Source organism: Heteronotia binoei, chromosome 7 (genome assembly GCF_032191835.1).
Source record: "Heteronotia binoei isolate CCM8104 ecotype False Entrance Well chromosome 7, APGP_CSIRO_Hbin_v1, whole genome shotgun sequence".
Classification (NCBI taxonomy): domain Eukaryota; kingdom Metazoa; phylum Chordata; class Lepidosauria; order Squamata; family Gekkonidae; genus Heteronotia; species Heteronotia binoei.
Window position 1 is genome coordinate 67,171,517 of NC_083229.1, and position 16,210 is coordinate 67,187,726.

The 16,210-nt window shown below is 43.4% G+C and overlaps 1 protein-coding gene across 1 annotated transcript in view; it reads right to left on the reverse strand.

The window, feature by feature from the left end:
- RGS20 (regulator of G protein signaling 20) overlaps positions 1–14,989 on the reverse strand; it is a 30,813-nt gene extending 15,824 nt beyond the window's left edge. Inside the window, exon 1 of the mRNA XM_060242969.1 lies at positions 14,821–14,989. Within this exon, the coding sequence (XP_060098952.1) occupies positions 14,821–14,928 (108 nt within the window). The 5' untranslated portion in view covers positions 14,929–14,989. The remainder of the gene's footprint in view (positions 1–14,820) is intronic.
- Between the last annotated feature and the right edge of the window lie 1,221 nt (positions 14,990–16,210).

Here is a 16,210-nt window from a genome sequence, read left to right on the forward strand (position 1 = left end):
ACTCCAGAGACATACATAACAAAAGTTTCTGCATTTTGTAACTGCAGAAATATCTTCCATTCAGTTCTGGGGTTATGCACTAAATAAGACATTTGCAAAAGGGGATAAAGCAGTTATTTGCAGACTATTTTTGTTATGGGCAGAAAGTGTAGCTCCTGCATTTCAGACTGGTGTAAGACAGGATGATCTGTGGTATATGTGAAGTGCAGAGAAAGATATGTACTGAATGCACAGCTGTCCCTTTAAAAACATGTGGCTTCAAGCCCTTTGTATGATCTGAATGACATTTTCAAACACTGTCATGGTTTATTTTGCTACTTCCATGCAAGTTCAGGGTTATCATCACTGTGCAATTCACTCAAGAAATCATGTGGGAACAGCGATGATTTGAAAATGGGATCAAAATTGTATTGCAGGCTCTCTTGCAATATCAGGTAGAACTCACACCTAAACGGATCACTTAAAATGGTATTCCACTAAGGAGATGCATGTTCAAATCCCCTCTCTGTCACGGAAGCTCACTGAGTGCCCTTAGGCCTGTCACACTCAGCCTGATGGGCTAGATGTTTGAGTTTGAGTTTTATTTTAACAGTCATAGACCAGATAAAAAGCACAAGTCTATCTGTAAAATGTACAAGCATATCAGTAAAATGTACAAATCTATCAGAGGTATACTACTAAAATGCATGTCCATGGGCTAGTTATTAGGAAGAAATGGAGGAGAGAAGAAAAATGTTGTAAGTTGTTTTAGGATCCCGTTGATAAGAGAAGTGAGTCCAGTTTTTTGATACCTATCTCTGTGTAGTGCAGCTGGTTAAGCCACCAAATGGCCCTGACACCACTCACAAGTCAACCAGATGTGTATTTACTACAAAGTCGTATGCCAGAAAACATTCCCTGCATAGTCCAAAAATTACATGTTTATCCCAGTACATTGTTTCTATGAGCATCCCCTTACTTCTCAATTCTAGATGTGGTGTGGTACAAATGGTATGTATTTTGTGAATATTTGACTGCAATTGCTGTATATCTTTTAAAAGTATAATAAAAATAATGTTGCAAAAATAAGCAGTGTGGTAGTTTTATTGACACTTTATAACATTAATGCATTGTTTTTTCCTGTTTTTTATCCTGTTGTATGTAATTTGTAAGATAAACTTTTAAAAAAAATTAAAAATGGGAAGAACTTTTGACATACTGTAGTAGGATGGAATCTTGTTACATTATGTGGCAAAATGAAATATTCAGTCAAACAGTTCTTTCTCCATGTTATAGGAATGTTGCTGAAATCCCTGAACTAGTTACAGGAACACTAGAAACTGGGAGACCCATAGCTGAATCCCCACTCTGCCATGGAAGCTTGCTGGTTAACTAGAGTCACCAGCCTCCAGGTGGGGCCTAGATATCTCCCACTTTAACTGATCTCCAGGAAACAGAGATCTACTGCCCCAGAGAAAATGGCTGCTTTGAAGGCTGGACTCTGGTATTTTACCCTGCTGAAGTCTCCTAAACTCTAAGGATGAAGGAAAAGGTAAATTTTTTAAAGGAAATTTAAAATGTAATAATAGAAAATGGGTTCTGCTGATGGTCCTGAGAATTGTTTAAGATGTCACTAATATCCCTCACAAATTTATAATTCCCAAGATTCTTTGAGGAGAAGGAATGACTGACTATATGATTAGTTTTAGTTTGTGCTGTACACTTAAGGTTGTCAAGTCCTCTTAAAGCCCCGGTGGGGAACATTTGTGCGTGCGCAATGAAATGACATCACCCAGAAGTGATGTCATCAAATAGCATAGGTCACTCTAGGCATTTCTGGGAAAACTCTATGGTTTCCCCGGACGCTCTAGCCATTTGGGAGGTTTTCCTAGATGCACTAGCCATATGGTACCCTATTGTACCATAGAGTTTTACCTCCCAAATGGCTAGAGCTGAGAAAACCATAGAGTTCTCCTGGAAACACCTAGAGCAGCCCTGCGTGCATGCCACCATTTTGATGATGTCACTTCCGGGTGACATCACCATGCCGATGATGCAGGGGGAGGTTCCCCCCACCAGCCCAATGTGGGGCAACGGGTTGGGAACCTCCGGGGAGGGGGATTCCCTGCCTGGACCGGGGGCTTGGCAGCCCTATGCACACTTGAACTTAGCTTGAGCTTTATTTAGGCTTCCCAATCCCCAGGTCCCAGCAGGGGATCCCCTGGTTTTCCAGGCTCCTTCCCATGCCCAGTCAGCTGGCTGGCAGGGGGAAGCCCTGCCTTGACAGCCACCATGTGCCTTTCCACTTCTGAAGGCTAGAAGAAGCTTGGAAATGCTTGTTTTTTAGGTGTGTGTGCCTTTAAATATGTAGGTTCCAGGCTGAATGGGGGGTTGGGCGAGCCAGTAGAACAACATGTCTGCTTCCAGTGAACTGCTAGAAAGGAAGGGAAACCAGCACAACAAACGGAGGGTTTGTTTTACATTCCTTTCAGAAGTTGTTTGCACAGTAAAATAGAGAATAAAAAGTAAACTAGAACCTTTGATGTTCCTGTGTTATTCTGATGAACTTGGAACTCAGCAATTTAGGAGTAAATTGCCCCAGTTGGACCATATAAGTGTGGGATTGCAAACTGTTTATTTAGGCTGCTGTGTGTGTATATGAGAGAGAGAGCGTGCGTACATGGGGAAATGTAGCTGCTGAGGGTTGAGGAAATGAAGACTATATTCAGGGGAACTGCACTGTTGTATTTTTATTTATTTATTTTAGGGAATGTGAAAGTCTCCTGACTCCACCCCCAAAGTCCCCAGATATTTTCTGAGTTAGACTTGGCAACCCTAGCTGTATTTTTGTGGCCAGACACTTTCTGATAATAAATGATGCTGATTTTTCAAAAAGTTTGTTTCTTTAAAAAATTGTGTTAAGAACTGCAGTTCAGAATGGCTCTGTTGGCTTTCTCCTTGTTGTAAACGCTCCCCTATGTTTGGAGAACCATCTCTGAATGGTGTGTACACCAGGGCTGCCGCAGCTGACAAGATGATTGGGTCCAATCTTTCTGTTTAATGGCTGCTCTGGCTCTCGCACTGAGTGAGCACTATAATAAAGCAGCTGGTATATTGTTGTCTTGTGCATCATTCCGACTGACTTTTTGTTTTGAAATTAAACAGATTTGATCTTGAGGGGCCAGATCAGGAGAACACACTAGGAGAGAGAGAAAAGAGGAGGAAGTGCTGGCCTTAATTATGTCGCCTGCTTTTTTGTCATGGAGAATCACAATTCATATACTTCTTGGCTATTGTGGTTGGCATGAAGTTTTCTTTTTTGTTTTTGACAAAGGTTCTGTACTTGTAACAGCTGCAGAGCGAGAAGAAATGCAACATTTCTTCCTAGCATGGACAAGCTGTCCTGAATGAAATTGCCAATCTCCAGATAGGGGCTGGAGTTCTTCCATAATTATGACTGATCCCCAGACTACAGAGACGCGTTCACCTGGAGAAAATGGAGTGTAGATTCTACAGCATTATACCCTGCTAAGGTTCCTCCACTCCCCAAACCCTGCCCTCCCCAGGCTCCACCTACGAAATCTGCAGGAATTTCCCAACTCAGAGCTGACAACTCTAGTTCTGCCTTTTTGAAATGGCAAAGTGAAGCACCCAGTATTCCGATGAGCAATCCAGCCCACTGCAACACATTTCATTTCAAGTAAGTACCTGAGTTATACAGGCAAGAACCCACTCAGACCAGAATGAATCTGTCAGTATTCAGTGTTGCTCTTGAATTTGTGCACACATTCTCCCTGGTCTCTCTTGCATCTCAGTGCCCCTGTGCTTATCTCTGTATGAAGGTTGTGTGCATGCAACTAAGCACAAAGAACATACAGATGGAGCCAGGGCTTTTATTGAGCAGGAATGCACAGGAATGTAGTTCTGGCTGAGGGTTGGCATCATGGGGCATGGCCAAATATACAGATGAGTTCCTGCTGGGCTTTTTCTACAAAAAAAAAAAAGAATCCCTGGATGGAGGAATGAAGAGATGTACAGTACTACTATGTTTGCTAGTCATCCCTCCCACTCATTTTCAAACTATGGGCCCACACACTGTCAAATTTTCTCTAGAATCAGAAGATCCTGGTGCTCACATCACTCTGTAATCAACATTTAAGCCAGCAAGCTAAATCACTTCTTAACAACACTGGTAATTCCTGAAGTGAACTCTTAAGAAATAAAAATGGTTTAAATGCATATATGCCCATGTTATTGTACAGGAGGCTAGAAAGGCAAACCATTAAATAAGAACGATGGCATTTTCTCTCCTGATGTTAAAGGATTTTAGTTTTGTCATTAGACAAAAGTTTAGTTTTGTGAACAGACAATGCTGGTGGTATTTACTAAAAACTCCTGTGCTTACTGGAGACAGCAGCCCTTCATTCCACATGTACTTAATCTGTTTGCTATACATATCTAGGCAATAGTATAGGTCACTCTCACAACAGTACAGCTGTTTTGGTCATACAAAACAATATGCAGAATTTGGATCTTTGTTCAAGGTACTGATCCAGAGAGTGGAATGTGCTTTCAGGCACTCGTACCAACATCTGCCTATTGTGTGAATGTGTACGCAAACACCACAACATCTTTCAGCAGAAGGTGCTGATAGATGTGGATCTTCCTCTCATTCCCCTACCTGCAGCAGTCATTTCCAACCTAGGGGAAGTTGTGGGACCTGGATTGAGTTGTTTTCTGTGGACCCAGATGATAGGACCAGAACCAGTGGGTTGAAATTAAATCAGAAGTTTCTGGCTCAACTTTAGGAAAAACTTCCTGACAGAGCAATTCCTCAGTGGAACAGGCCTCCTTGGGACATGGTGGGCTCTCCTTCCTTGCAGGTTTTAAAATAGAGGTTAGATGGCCATCTGACAGCGATGAAGATCCTTTGAATTTAGGGGGCGGTATTTGGAGTTTCCTGCATTGTGCAGGGGGTTGGACTAGATTTCTCTGGAACTCCCTTCCAACTATGAGTCAGAGTCATGTGGGTTGGGAGGCTGCAGTAGGGAAGGAAAAGGGTCAGCTGCTGGTGGAAGAGGAAGAAGGGAGCAATTCTGCCTCCTCCCTGCTGCAGCTTCCCAATCTACACAGCTATTACCCCTGCAGATCCCACAACCCCTTGTGTCCACAGAGCTCAGTGTGGGACTATTTTCTAACACTCAGGATCCAATCCAACCAGGGCCAGCGCGTGGGAGTAGGCAGGGTAGGCAGCTGCCTTGGGCACTACCCCACCTGGGAGTGCCAGCAGGCGCCCCCTTACTCCCCTTGCCCCTTCCTGGGAAGGCATCGCTTAGCTGTGGTGCTCTTTGGAGGCTTCCTTAGAAGCCTCTGAAGAGCATTGTGTTTTAGCATCATCCGGCCACTTTCAACCCGAAAGCAACCAGGTGCTACTAAAACACCGTGCTCTTCGGAGTCTTCCAAGGAAGCCTCCAAAGAGCGTAGTGCAGGGGGAAAGTGGCGGCACAGCAGCACTCTTGTATGCTGCCCGTCACTCTCTCCCCCCTCCCACTTGCTGTTCTGCACAATGACATTCACTAATGATGTCATTGCGCCCTGCGCACGCTCTGCGTGCGAGCGAAATACACTTTGTTAAAGGAGCTTCTAGGGGGGGCATGGTGCAGGGGTCTGCCTGGAGCGGCAGAACCCCTAGCGCTGGGCCTGAACCCAACAGATGTAAAGCTCTGGTCTGAGGTTTTTATTTGGGCTGATCTCTGATGGTCGAGGTTTAAGCTGATAACTTTAAGATTGTACACCTTAACTAAGGGGTTCTATTTGAGAGTGTTCAGACAGGTAGCAATGTATGTTCTCATTTTACAGAGAATTAATTCTCATTTGCAATGCAGATGGGCAGACAATACATAAGAGGAGAGTTTTAAACATGAGACCCCCTTGTCATGTCTCAACAAGTGTCAGAAAGTACGTAAATTTTTAAACAAAAACAGAGAATAGGGCAATGGATGCTAAGTCTTTCCTATGTATGCTCTGGCAGCATTCTGATGTCTAAAGCATTTTGATCTAGCCTAGCACAGACTGCAAGGGAGCCCAGCTTGGAGAAGAATTCTAAAAGAAGTGAATACAGCAAAATAAAATGTGATTAGAGTTAGATACTGTTATTCATTCACTGTTTGTTTAACAGTACCCCCACTCTGCCCAGCACTTTCCTAAATTACAACTCAGAGGCTGCCTGTCTTCTTTCTCAAGGAAAAGATGGTAAAAGATTTACATCTCCCTCACTATATATAGAGAGAGAGACTGAAATGTTCTTTCTGCAGCTACTTTTAAGGAACATTAAAGATGTCGAGAGATAGCTACTCCAGTATCATTGCTGTTTTGCCCTCCTAGTCTATGATATGAATATCTGTTTTGTCCTTATTATAGTGCACATGCTTTCAAACACTCAGGTAGACTCTGCCTGGCAGGGGCCTTTACCTAAATACAGGTCTATATACCTGTATGTTCAAGTAAAACATTTGCCTAGCATCCAGGGCACCAGAGAGTGCAGGATTTTATTGACTTCAGCTTGTTTACACTGCACCTATTCACAGTGAACTGAAGGCAGCTGCCAGCAAGCAAACAGAAACTACTCTGGTTATACAGAATCCAGTGAATCTTTCTCTCCATGTCTAAACACCAGCAATGTGAGTCATATAATCAACTCTTTGGAATTGGCAGACCTATTAGTGCAATCTCAGATGGCAAGATCTATAGGTGTAACTCTGATAACTGGTGAATGTTCCTGCAAGCTTGCCACCTGTACAATTATTCTTTCTGACTTTTTAAAATTCTAAGCCAGATGGCCAAATGCCAGAATAGCACTGACATCTGAATGTTTCTGAATAGACCTGAATCCTTTACAATATTGCCAGCTGTTGTTGATTCTCCAGTCAGGATTAGTTAAAATGATAACATAGAATGGGGACTTTGCCATTACCATGGATGGTTAATAATATCCAGATGCTTATCCCTACAAATTGGAAAGAAAAAAAGTGACATTGCTTTGCCAGCATTTGAAACTATGTCATGATTAAAATGAAGGATGTGCTTAATGGTTTTGCTGGATTAGGATCTGAGCATGTAGCTCTCGTTCATTTAATCATAAGATTGGAATGGATTTAGAGGGTGATCCAGTTTGACCTCTTAATATGGTAGACTTAAGTCATCTTACATGAAAGCTCATTTCTATCCTCTTTGCTTATTCAGCCGATCTCTGATTTTCAGACATCCATTCTAAACATGCTGCTTTATAAAAAGCCTCACCAAAACATCCATCCTGTTTGTTATACATGGCTGAATTCTTTAAATACATTGAGGATTCAGGAGTGGGAAAGAATGAATTTATTACATGTGGAGCAGTCATCTCCAAGGCAGCCTTCAGTTTCTATTTCTAGCAGAGGTCAGGGTACCTAAAAGATGAGTGAACGATATCCCCCCACTCAAAGAAAACCCTATGCGCAGCCCCTCCCCCCAAAAAGATGAAAGATGGCTCTCCATGCTATTGGGCACCCAATCCATCAATGACACTTAAAATATTTCTCAGTGGGCCCATGAAAAAAGTCTTAAATGCACTTAAGTTTCTGAATAAATTTTTAACCATGCAGGAAGACTGATTTATTATCTGACAACTTTATGTAGGATTTCAGTACAAGTAGTACACTAATCAACCAATTTGAAAATATGGCTTGCACTGCTAAAGCCATCTTCTGTATGTGGTAGTATAAATATTGAGATCTTACTCTTTGAAAGTTTGTGATGACTATAAACTAGGCTAGCTACCATATATATGTTCCACCCCCCCTTTAAGAAGAATAGCAGCTCTATACACATGAAAGCATTGTTTTACATTTCAAAAGCCATTCTTAGAACTGAAATGTCCACCCCCACACATAGCCCTTCTCACTAATAATCTAAAGCCTGCATGTATACCAAAACGATCTGACAGTGTGAAGGAGCTTTACACAGGGACAATTATTTGTTCAAAGTGTGCTGCTTTGTGAGGCTGTCTAATGTCAACATTGTGACCAAGTTCTGAATGTCCCCAGGACTATGCATATTTTAATGTTTTCAAGGTCATGGTGCAAAACTAAAAAGAAGCCTTGAGCTAAAAACAATGCAAGGACATCCTTTGCTTGTCAGTCAAATTGGCCTCTGTGCTGAAAATTGACTAAGAACAAAACATTCTCCTCCAACTGGCTTTGCATATTTCTAAAGTGGAACATGTGAAAGGTGAGACAAATCATGAATAAGATCTGAATAAGTTAATACATTTACCTTGCATTTTTACAACACAACTGGACATTGGTGTCCATGAGGCAGCTGTGGAAGCCTCTTTTGAGTCCCATCAAAGCCGAAACTAGAGTGCATCCTACAACCTCCAGCTTTTAGTATGAATGGACTTCCTAAAAGCCAGATTGAATGTAGTATGCAGTGATTCACACCACCAAGAAGTTCTGACAGCTCATACTGGGTGCTGGAATCATGTGGCACTATATAAGGCAGTGACTCATACAGTATTTTATTGTCTTAAGTGTTAAGATCTGACTCAGATAAATTAGTGTTATAAACCAGCTGACATAATATTGGTCAGGATGCTTGGTTGCATCAAGGTGATTCATCATGGAATGCATTAATCATTTATTCATACACCTTTCCTTTTGGGTATGACTGTTAGGATCCTTATCCTACTATAGAATCTGACAATTGCACTAGAATTCCACAGGTGCATCCATAGCTGTATGCAGGAATGTATAACCTACTTACTTTCTTAAAAGCATGCATAAGAAAAGAGGGAGAGGTGACTCCTTGAAACCCAGTGGAACTGCTGGTATAGATTTGCTGTGATAACCACAGCAAGTCTGACATTAGAATCAATTCTGTAAAGAGGTTAGTACTGCATACTGATGTACTATATGCTAATCTTTGTGTAGACAACGTTGAAGGGTTATTTGTTTTATTCTTCATTTCTGTGATTACCACTACCCAGAAAAAATTATTTTGCACAGCTCTCACATTTAGTCAACTGGAAGCCTAGAACTTGAGAGGAAGACTCTCGTGACGTGCCTTAAGAAACAAGCTTCGTCAGAGCATCCAGTTGCCCACATTTGAGACATGTAAAATCATCAGTTTCCACATGGAAAAGACTCCTAGTTAAAATTGAAACAGATAAGCTCGTGCTGTTTAGATAGCAGGATAGTGTCAAAGAGTACATCACTGTCAATAGTAGTAGTGGAATGATGTATATAATATTATCCAGTTGAGGGTATAAAACTGATGCAAGTTAAGTATATAGTCCAGATAAACTTAAATTCTTAAAATTTCAAATGGTTACAGAACATGCTGTACTCTTTCACTGAAATCAATAGGATTTGGATGTGTTAGTTTACAATGGCCTAGAGTAGTCTAATTTTGTCAGATTTTGGAAGCTAAGCAGGGTCGGCCCTGGTTAGTTGGATGGGAGACCTCCAAGGAATACTAGGGTCATGATGTGGAGGCAGACAATGGCAAACAACCTCTTGCCTTGAAAATCCTAAGGCCATAAGTGAACTGTGACTTGATAGCAAGAATAAATGAAAATAAATCTTATGACTGTGTTCCAGACTAATATATGGTATGTAACAGACTATAATTAAAAAAAAAATACAGATTCCCAATTGCACACAATCATTAGCTGGCCCATTGTTTCTGGTATCTTTTATGTCCATTAATGTATTTGATAGAAATATTCCAATCCAGCTGGCAGGACTTCAGCCATCTAGCCAGTCTGCCAACCTAACTCCTCCACATCACTAGACACCAATCTTTTTTATTGTTGCTATTTTTGCCATTGGAAGGAAAAATCATGAAACTATAACTGACTTATTTTGGCCATGTCATGCAGAAGAACTCACTAGAAAAAACAATTAGGCTTGGATGGGTTAGTGTCAAGACTTTATTTGTAGAAAAAGCCCAGCAGGAACTCATTTACATATTAGGCCATACCCCTGATGTCACCATTGTTTCACACAGGGGTTTTTTTGTACAGAAAGCCCAGCAAATACTTATTTGCATATTAGGTCACACCCCCTGACACCAAGCCATCCAGAACTGCGTTCCTGGCGTTCCTGCTTAAAAAAACTGCTGGCTAGTGCGGCAAAAGGAAACCCGACCACCAAAGAAGACAATGGCTAGAAACCATAAAAATCAACACAAGCCTGAGCATGGAACAACTCAAAGAAATAGTACAAGATCAGAAAACATGGAGAGAGCTGGCCCATAAAACTGCCAAGAGTTGAACACTACTGAATAGTTAACAACAGCAATCCCAGCATTCGTGTCATGAATCATAAGAAACAGCCTGATCTCCAAAGTAATGAAGAAGGAGCAGAAAAATACAACAACTTCAAAACATATAATGTTTTATTAGTACTTCTTCAGTTTTTGCGGTGATAGAGGTAACCCAGCCAGAATTTGCTGCTCGAGACACTCACCCCAGATTCTATCCAAATTGGAAGTCTTCTGCAATCATAATACATCCACAGTATTTTTTTTTATTCCTTTTCTGAGAACAGGGGTAGATTTTTGTCCTGGCTTGTTTCAGGTTAATTATGTTATCTATTAGGACCATTTTACCATGTCTTACATTCAGACTGATTTCGCATTAATCTTGCTCCACGGCAGGCTTCCCTTTTTTTCTGGAGCAAGCTAGCAATTTCACACAATCTGCTCTGTGCCACCATTTATTGGCATGATAACCCCCGATTTGACATGTGGCAACATAAATCTGTTTTTTCAGGTTTACCTTGCCACACGTAAAATCAGGGGTTGCCACGACAAAAAATGGCGGCATGGAGCAGCTTGTGCGAAATCAGTAAACTTGTTCTGGAGAAACAGGGAAGCTTGCCACAGAGCAAGGTTAGTGTCAAATCAGTCTCACTGTAGTGAATGATCAATTTTAGATGCAGGAGGCATAGCCACAAGAAAATCAAATGCAAGAAAGTCCCACTGAAGTTAGCCCTCTTTGCATTTCAACTGAAATTTAAAATAATCCTATTCATACAGGACTATTCCACTGATCACATGGCAACAAATTCAGGTTTGCCCAAGCATCCACTCAATAAGAAGCAGCAGTCTCACTGTAGTGAATGATCAATTTTAGATGCAGGAGGCATAGCCACAAGAAAATCAAATGCAAGAAAGTCCCACTGAAGTTAGCCCTCTTTGCATTTCAACTGAAATTTAAAATAATCCTATTCATACAGGACTATTCCACTGATCACATGGCAACAAATTCAGGTTTGCCCAAGCATCCACTCAATAAGAAGCAGCAGTCAATGATGTGTGCTTTTAATCTGTATGTTTTGTGTATTGTTTTTATTTTATCAGTGTTTTGTTGTACTGGTCGGGGTCCTTGCAACTTGATGCTTTATTGTTAGCTGTCTTAAGTCTAATGAGATAGGGTAAGATAGAAATACTTGAAATATTATAAATGGAACTGTAAATGGAGCTGTATCATATGCATGCCATGCAGGTTTTACATTTTAGGTGAACACTACAGCAGCAACAGAGAAAAATTATGTATGCACTGCCACCCTTATTCAACTGTTTGACTGCAAATATGATATCAGTGTAGATAGATCCAGGTGGGCAGCCATGTTGGTCTGAAGCAACAGAAAAACGTTAGAGTCCAGTGACACTTTTAAGACCAGCAAAGTTTTATTCAGAATGTAAGCTTTCTTGTGCAAGCATACTTCATCAGACGATGTACCTCACTTCATTATCTGATGAAGTGTACATGCCCATGAAAGCTTACATTTTGAGTAAAACTTTGTTGGTCTTAAAGGTGCCACTGGAGTCCAACTTTGTTCTATTGTATCAGTGTGTGATTTATCATGTGAGGATATACATTTGAATTTACATCCAACCCCGCAACGGATATACATGACATACCCTATCAAGGGAAACCCAGCAATTCCATTGGTATTTGAACACTCTGCTTCTTAGCATTTGAAAACTGTGCAGATGTTTTTTATTGGGCTATAGATGGTTACTGCATTTGAATTTAAGCTGCTTGTTACACTGCTAATGTTTTTATTCTTCTATTAGCTTTACTTTATTTATTGTGGTTGTGCTTTATTTATTGTGGTTTATTGTTGTGGAATTGGAGAACGGTATTGTTTTAATTTCCATTGGATGCCACTCAGGCAATCCTGGGTGTGTAGAAATATGTAAAACAAAAGAACAGCTATGTCAGGGGACTTTTGTTTGAATTAGCTGGTAGTTTATTTGGCTTCGTATATTATATCAGTGGTGTTAGAATTTACATGTTTATAAATAAATAGAACAGATTATATACAAAAAATGCCTCTAGATTAAATTACAGCCATTTCTACTTGCATATTTAAAGTCACTGAGCTTCTGCTGCAGCTGTCCCTAATTTTCATTCAATCCAGTGGCTCCTTCCACACAGAGATGATTCCCTGTGTTGCTCTTGTTGGTAATGTGAGGCAGCCAAGGTGAAGCAAAACCTCCATGTGGAAACTACCACCAACTCCTTTATTCTTGAAAAACTGATTATGCAACCTGGCATTGGGATTTTGGAGGATGAAAAAGGGGGGGGGGGGGAATCAATACAATTTACTTTCAGTGCTTGTGGATGTCATAATCTGAAAATCCTTACCCTCCTCAAAATGGTTGCTTGTGCTTTGCTGTTATGTGATTCATGCTAAAAGACAACATATGTCAAAATCAAATAGTGTGTTTGGGATGGAGTATGTAAGAGAGCAAAATAAAACTGAGAATGGGCTGGAATATATATTTTTTCTGATGGGGCTTCCACAAGGAGATGCTATCAAGCTGCTTTATATATATACACACACACACACTCTGCTCCTGGTAGTATCTCCATGCTTCTAGAAGATTCTAGCTGTTATACTACCTTTTGGTGACATTTGGGCACTAACAGAAATTGAGGTATGTATGTATATGTGTGTAAGAAGGCTTGCATATTGTAAAGATGGGGAACTGTAACACTTTGCACTTTTCAATTAGGTTCCCTATCAGTCAGGGTTGAGTCATGCAGCTTCAAGACAGAAGGTGATCTGGGTTTTTTCCTTACAGCTGTGACAATATTACATAGTCTTACTTTTCCCATAGTGGTGAATGGTACCCACTTCTTCATGGATGTATGCGAGAGAGTAAAGAGGTTTTCTCAGGGCCTACAGTAGGTGTGATATAAACTTCTTCCACAGCCATAGTAATTCATGCTCTTGAGGATCAACTCTCCCTACATACATACATACCCCTGTTCCATCTACATACCGTTTCTTGTCTGTGGTAAACATATAATCTGGTGTATTCATACACACACTAGATAGCATTCCTCTTTATATACTGATAAACTAATTGTAAGGAGATCCTAGGACGGTTCTCCTACATTCCAAACGCTGCCCTCTAGCGGTAGGTAGATAGAGAGGCCAGGGCAGAAACGGTCGGTGCAACTGTATTTGTCGGTCATTTATCTTTCTTTACTGACTTGGAAATTAATAAGTTTCTTTACTAACTTGGACAAAGGAACGGAGAGGATGACATCCTAGGCAAAAGGAACGTATCCTTCGCACAAAAAATGAAAATAAAAACGAGGTAGTAACGTTCTACACAACACGAATCTGAGCGAAACTTGTACCGAAAATAAGCAGGGCAGGCAGCTTACTAGAGCCGGGGCGCCTCCAAATTCCGCACCAGAACCCGAAAGGCTACGGAAAGAAAGCGGGCGGGGAAAGAGTCAAAACAGGCCACAATCGATGCAAATATCGGGACACGAAAAAGACTACTTTCTAATTCTAATGCGACCTTATTCCTCACCGTGAGAGTGTTCTTCTCCCGCTAATTCCACGAGGCTCTCGGCATCCCGAGAGTGAGCAAGAAGAATTCCCGAACTGACTTCTAGCAGAATGTTTTGCTGGGCTCTCCCTTTTTGCAGGAGGGTTCTCCCTATAGATGGAGCGGATAGCACTATCCACCCGGTGCGGGGGGCCGCTTCTTGGGCTTGATGGACTGGGAAACGCCAAAGGAAGCAACAGAAGCCGCCCCCCCCCCCGCAGCCTTGTCCAGCGGCATCCCTGCAGCCTACCCGCCGCCTGCCTTCTTGCCTTCTCTCTACCACTCTTCTTTCCTCAGGCATACTTAGACATTGTGCCTTGGCTTCTCCCCTTCATCCTCTCGTTCTCCAGGAAGGCAGAGCGCGGGTCGCAGAAGCTCTTTCTGACCAGGACTTTCCTGGTCACCCCCCGGCCTTTACTCTGCTACTCTTCGCCTGAACGCCCTCGCCTGGCACTTCAACGAGACCCACCCACCCCAACCAGTTCTTGTTGTAAAATTCAAAGCCCAGAAAGTCAAGATAATGCACCCTTCTGCTCCAGGACAGCCGTCACAGCTGACATTCCTCCAGGACAGACCTCTTCCGATTCAGTGAGTTTGCCCTGGGCTGTCATCAGCCCTTTACGTCTTTCGGTCCCAACACCCCCGCCTCCCCGCCCCCAGACCTGTGGCATGTCGCTCTGGAATCGGCTGCCCTAGCTGAACATCTCCGCCTCTGCCTCGAAGGTAGGGGAAGTAATTCCTTCAGAGGAGACCACAGGAGCTTCCATCACCACGCTTGGAAAAAGAAGAGGGGCAGGGGGAGGGGGAGGACCACACTACGTTTGCTGCTAGGGTCTGCCAAAAGAGGGAGACGGTCTGGATAGCGTTAGCCTAATCCCGGCGACTTGGAGGCGTTCTTCAACCCACGCGCTGGGGCCAAGAGTTGGAGCTCTCAGGGGTACTTACAGTTTCCCCTTCGATCTCGGGAACCGGCTGGAAATCTTTGCATGGCTCACATCCGTGAGTAGCATCAGGCTCTTCAGCCGGGGACGGTGGCTCGCCAGTCATGCGCATGCGTCTGGAGCTTGGCTAGGCTAGGCGGCTCGGCTTGTTGAAGCTGACACACACGGGCTTGGCCCGGCACGCAATGTCCTGAGTCCCCCTAGCCGCCTCTAAGGACGCGGTGGGCAAGCAACCGGTGAGAAACCGAAGCGGGCAGGACCCCCAAGGCGGCCACTCTTCGCTCAGAGGAGGCCGCTGCAGCGCCTCTCCTTTCAGGACCCTGGACAGTTCCAGGCAAGCGGCTCAATTGACCGGCTGCTGTAGGCACCGCGAACCGGGGCTGCGGGGCGGGGGAGTTTGCCTGCTGCTGTTTCCCCTCCGCAAACCTGCCCCGGGAAGCGCCTCGGCCCGGCGGGAAACACAGCCGGGCATTTGCGGACACCAGTGCCAGTCGAGCACTCTTGACATCTGGAGCAGCAAACATCTGCCACAAACACATTGTGAAAGCAGAGGGAAGGAGGGGAGGGCGAGGGCGAGGCCGAGGGGGGCGGCTCCAGCCTCTGTTTAGACCCCCTCCCCCTGGGAGGAGAGATGGAGGCATAAACAAGCCTGTTTGCGTCGGAGGGAGGGCCGCAGCTCTGGGCTGGGCTGCCCTGTTCATTGAAGTGTCCTTCCGAAGTCCTGGTCCCCTTTTGTTAAGTCCTCTTTTGCTTATGTTCTGATCTCCTCTGTTATTATCATTACCGGCTGGTTGCAAGAAAACCCACTACAGAAACCGCGGAGTCGCTTTCCTTCTCTAACTTCATTTTCATCTTCCCTTGTCCTTAAATCTCACACCCTGTGGCGGGAAGCACGGGGGAACCTGGATCTCTGGAGAGCCTGGCCTCAGCGGCGTGTTAGGCAGACCGCCTTTTAAACCTGGGAATCTAGGCAAACGACTGTCTCCGTAGGGGAAACTCTTGGCCGCAAGAAATCCCTGCTTTAGCTTTGCTGGGAAGGGGGGGAGCCAGGGGAGCGAGCCTTTTGCCAAAGAGATGTAATAGCCCAGTGATCTGACCAGCACGTTCGGCTGAAGCTGGCTGCTTTCGAACTAGCAATTTTTTCTCGCTACCAATTTTCAGAGAGGGAGCGGCGCGATGTTTCCCCTGAAACTGGAATTGATCAGAGACATAAATAACCTGCGCGTCACTTCCTCTCGCTTGGCAGGAGCTGGAATCAGGACTCCCTGGTTACTGAGAGAGAAGGGAGCCTTCACAAACAGCCGGGCGGTACTAATGACAGCTCGCTTCCTGTTTTGATTAACACAGACACCCCAGATTCGGCCAAGAAATCCCTTCCCCTCCCCACCTCTACG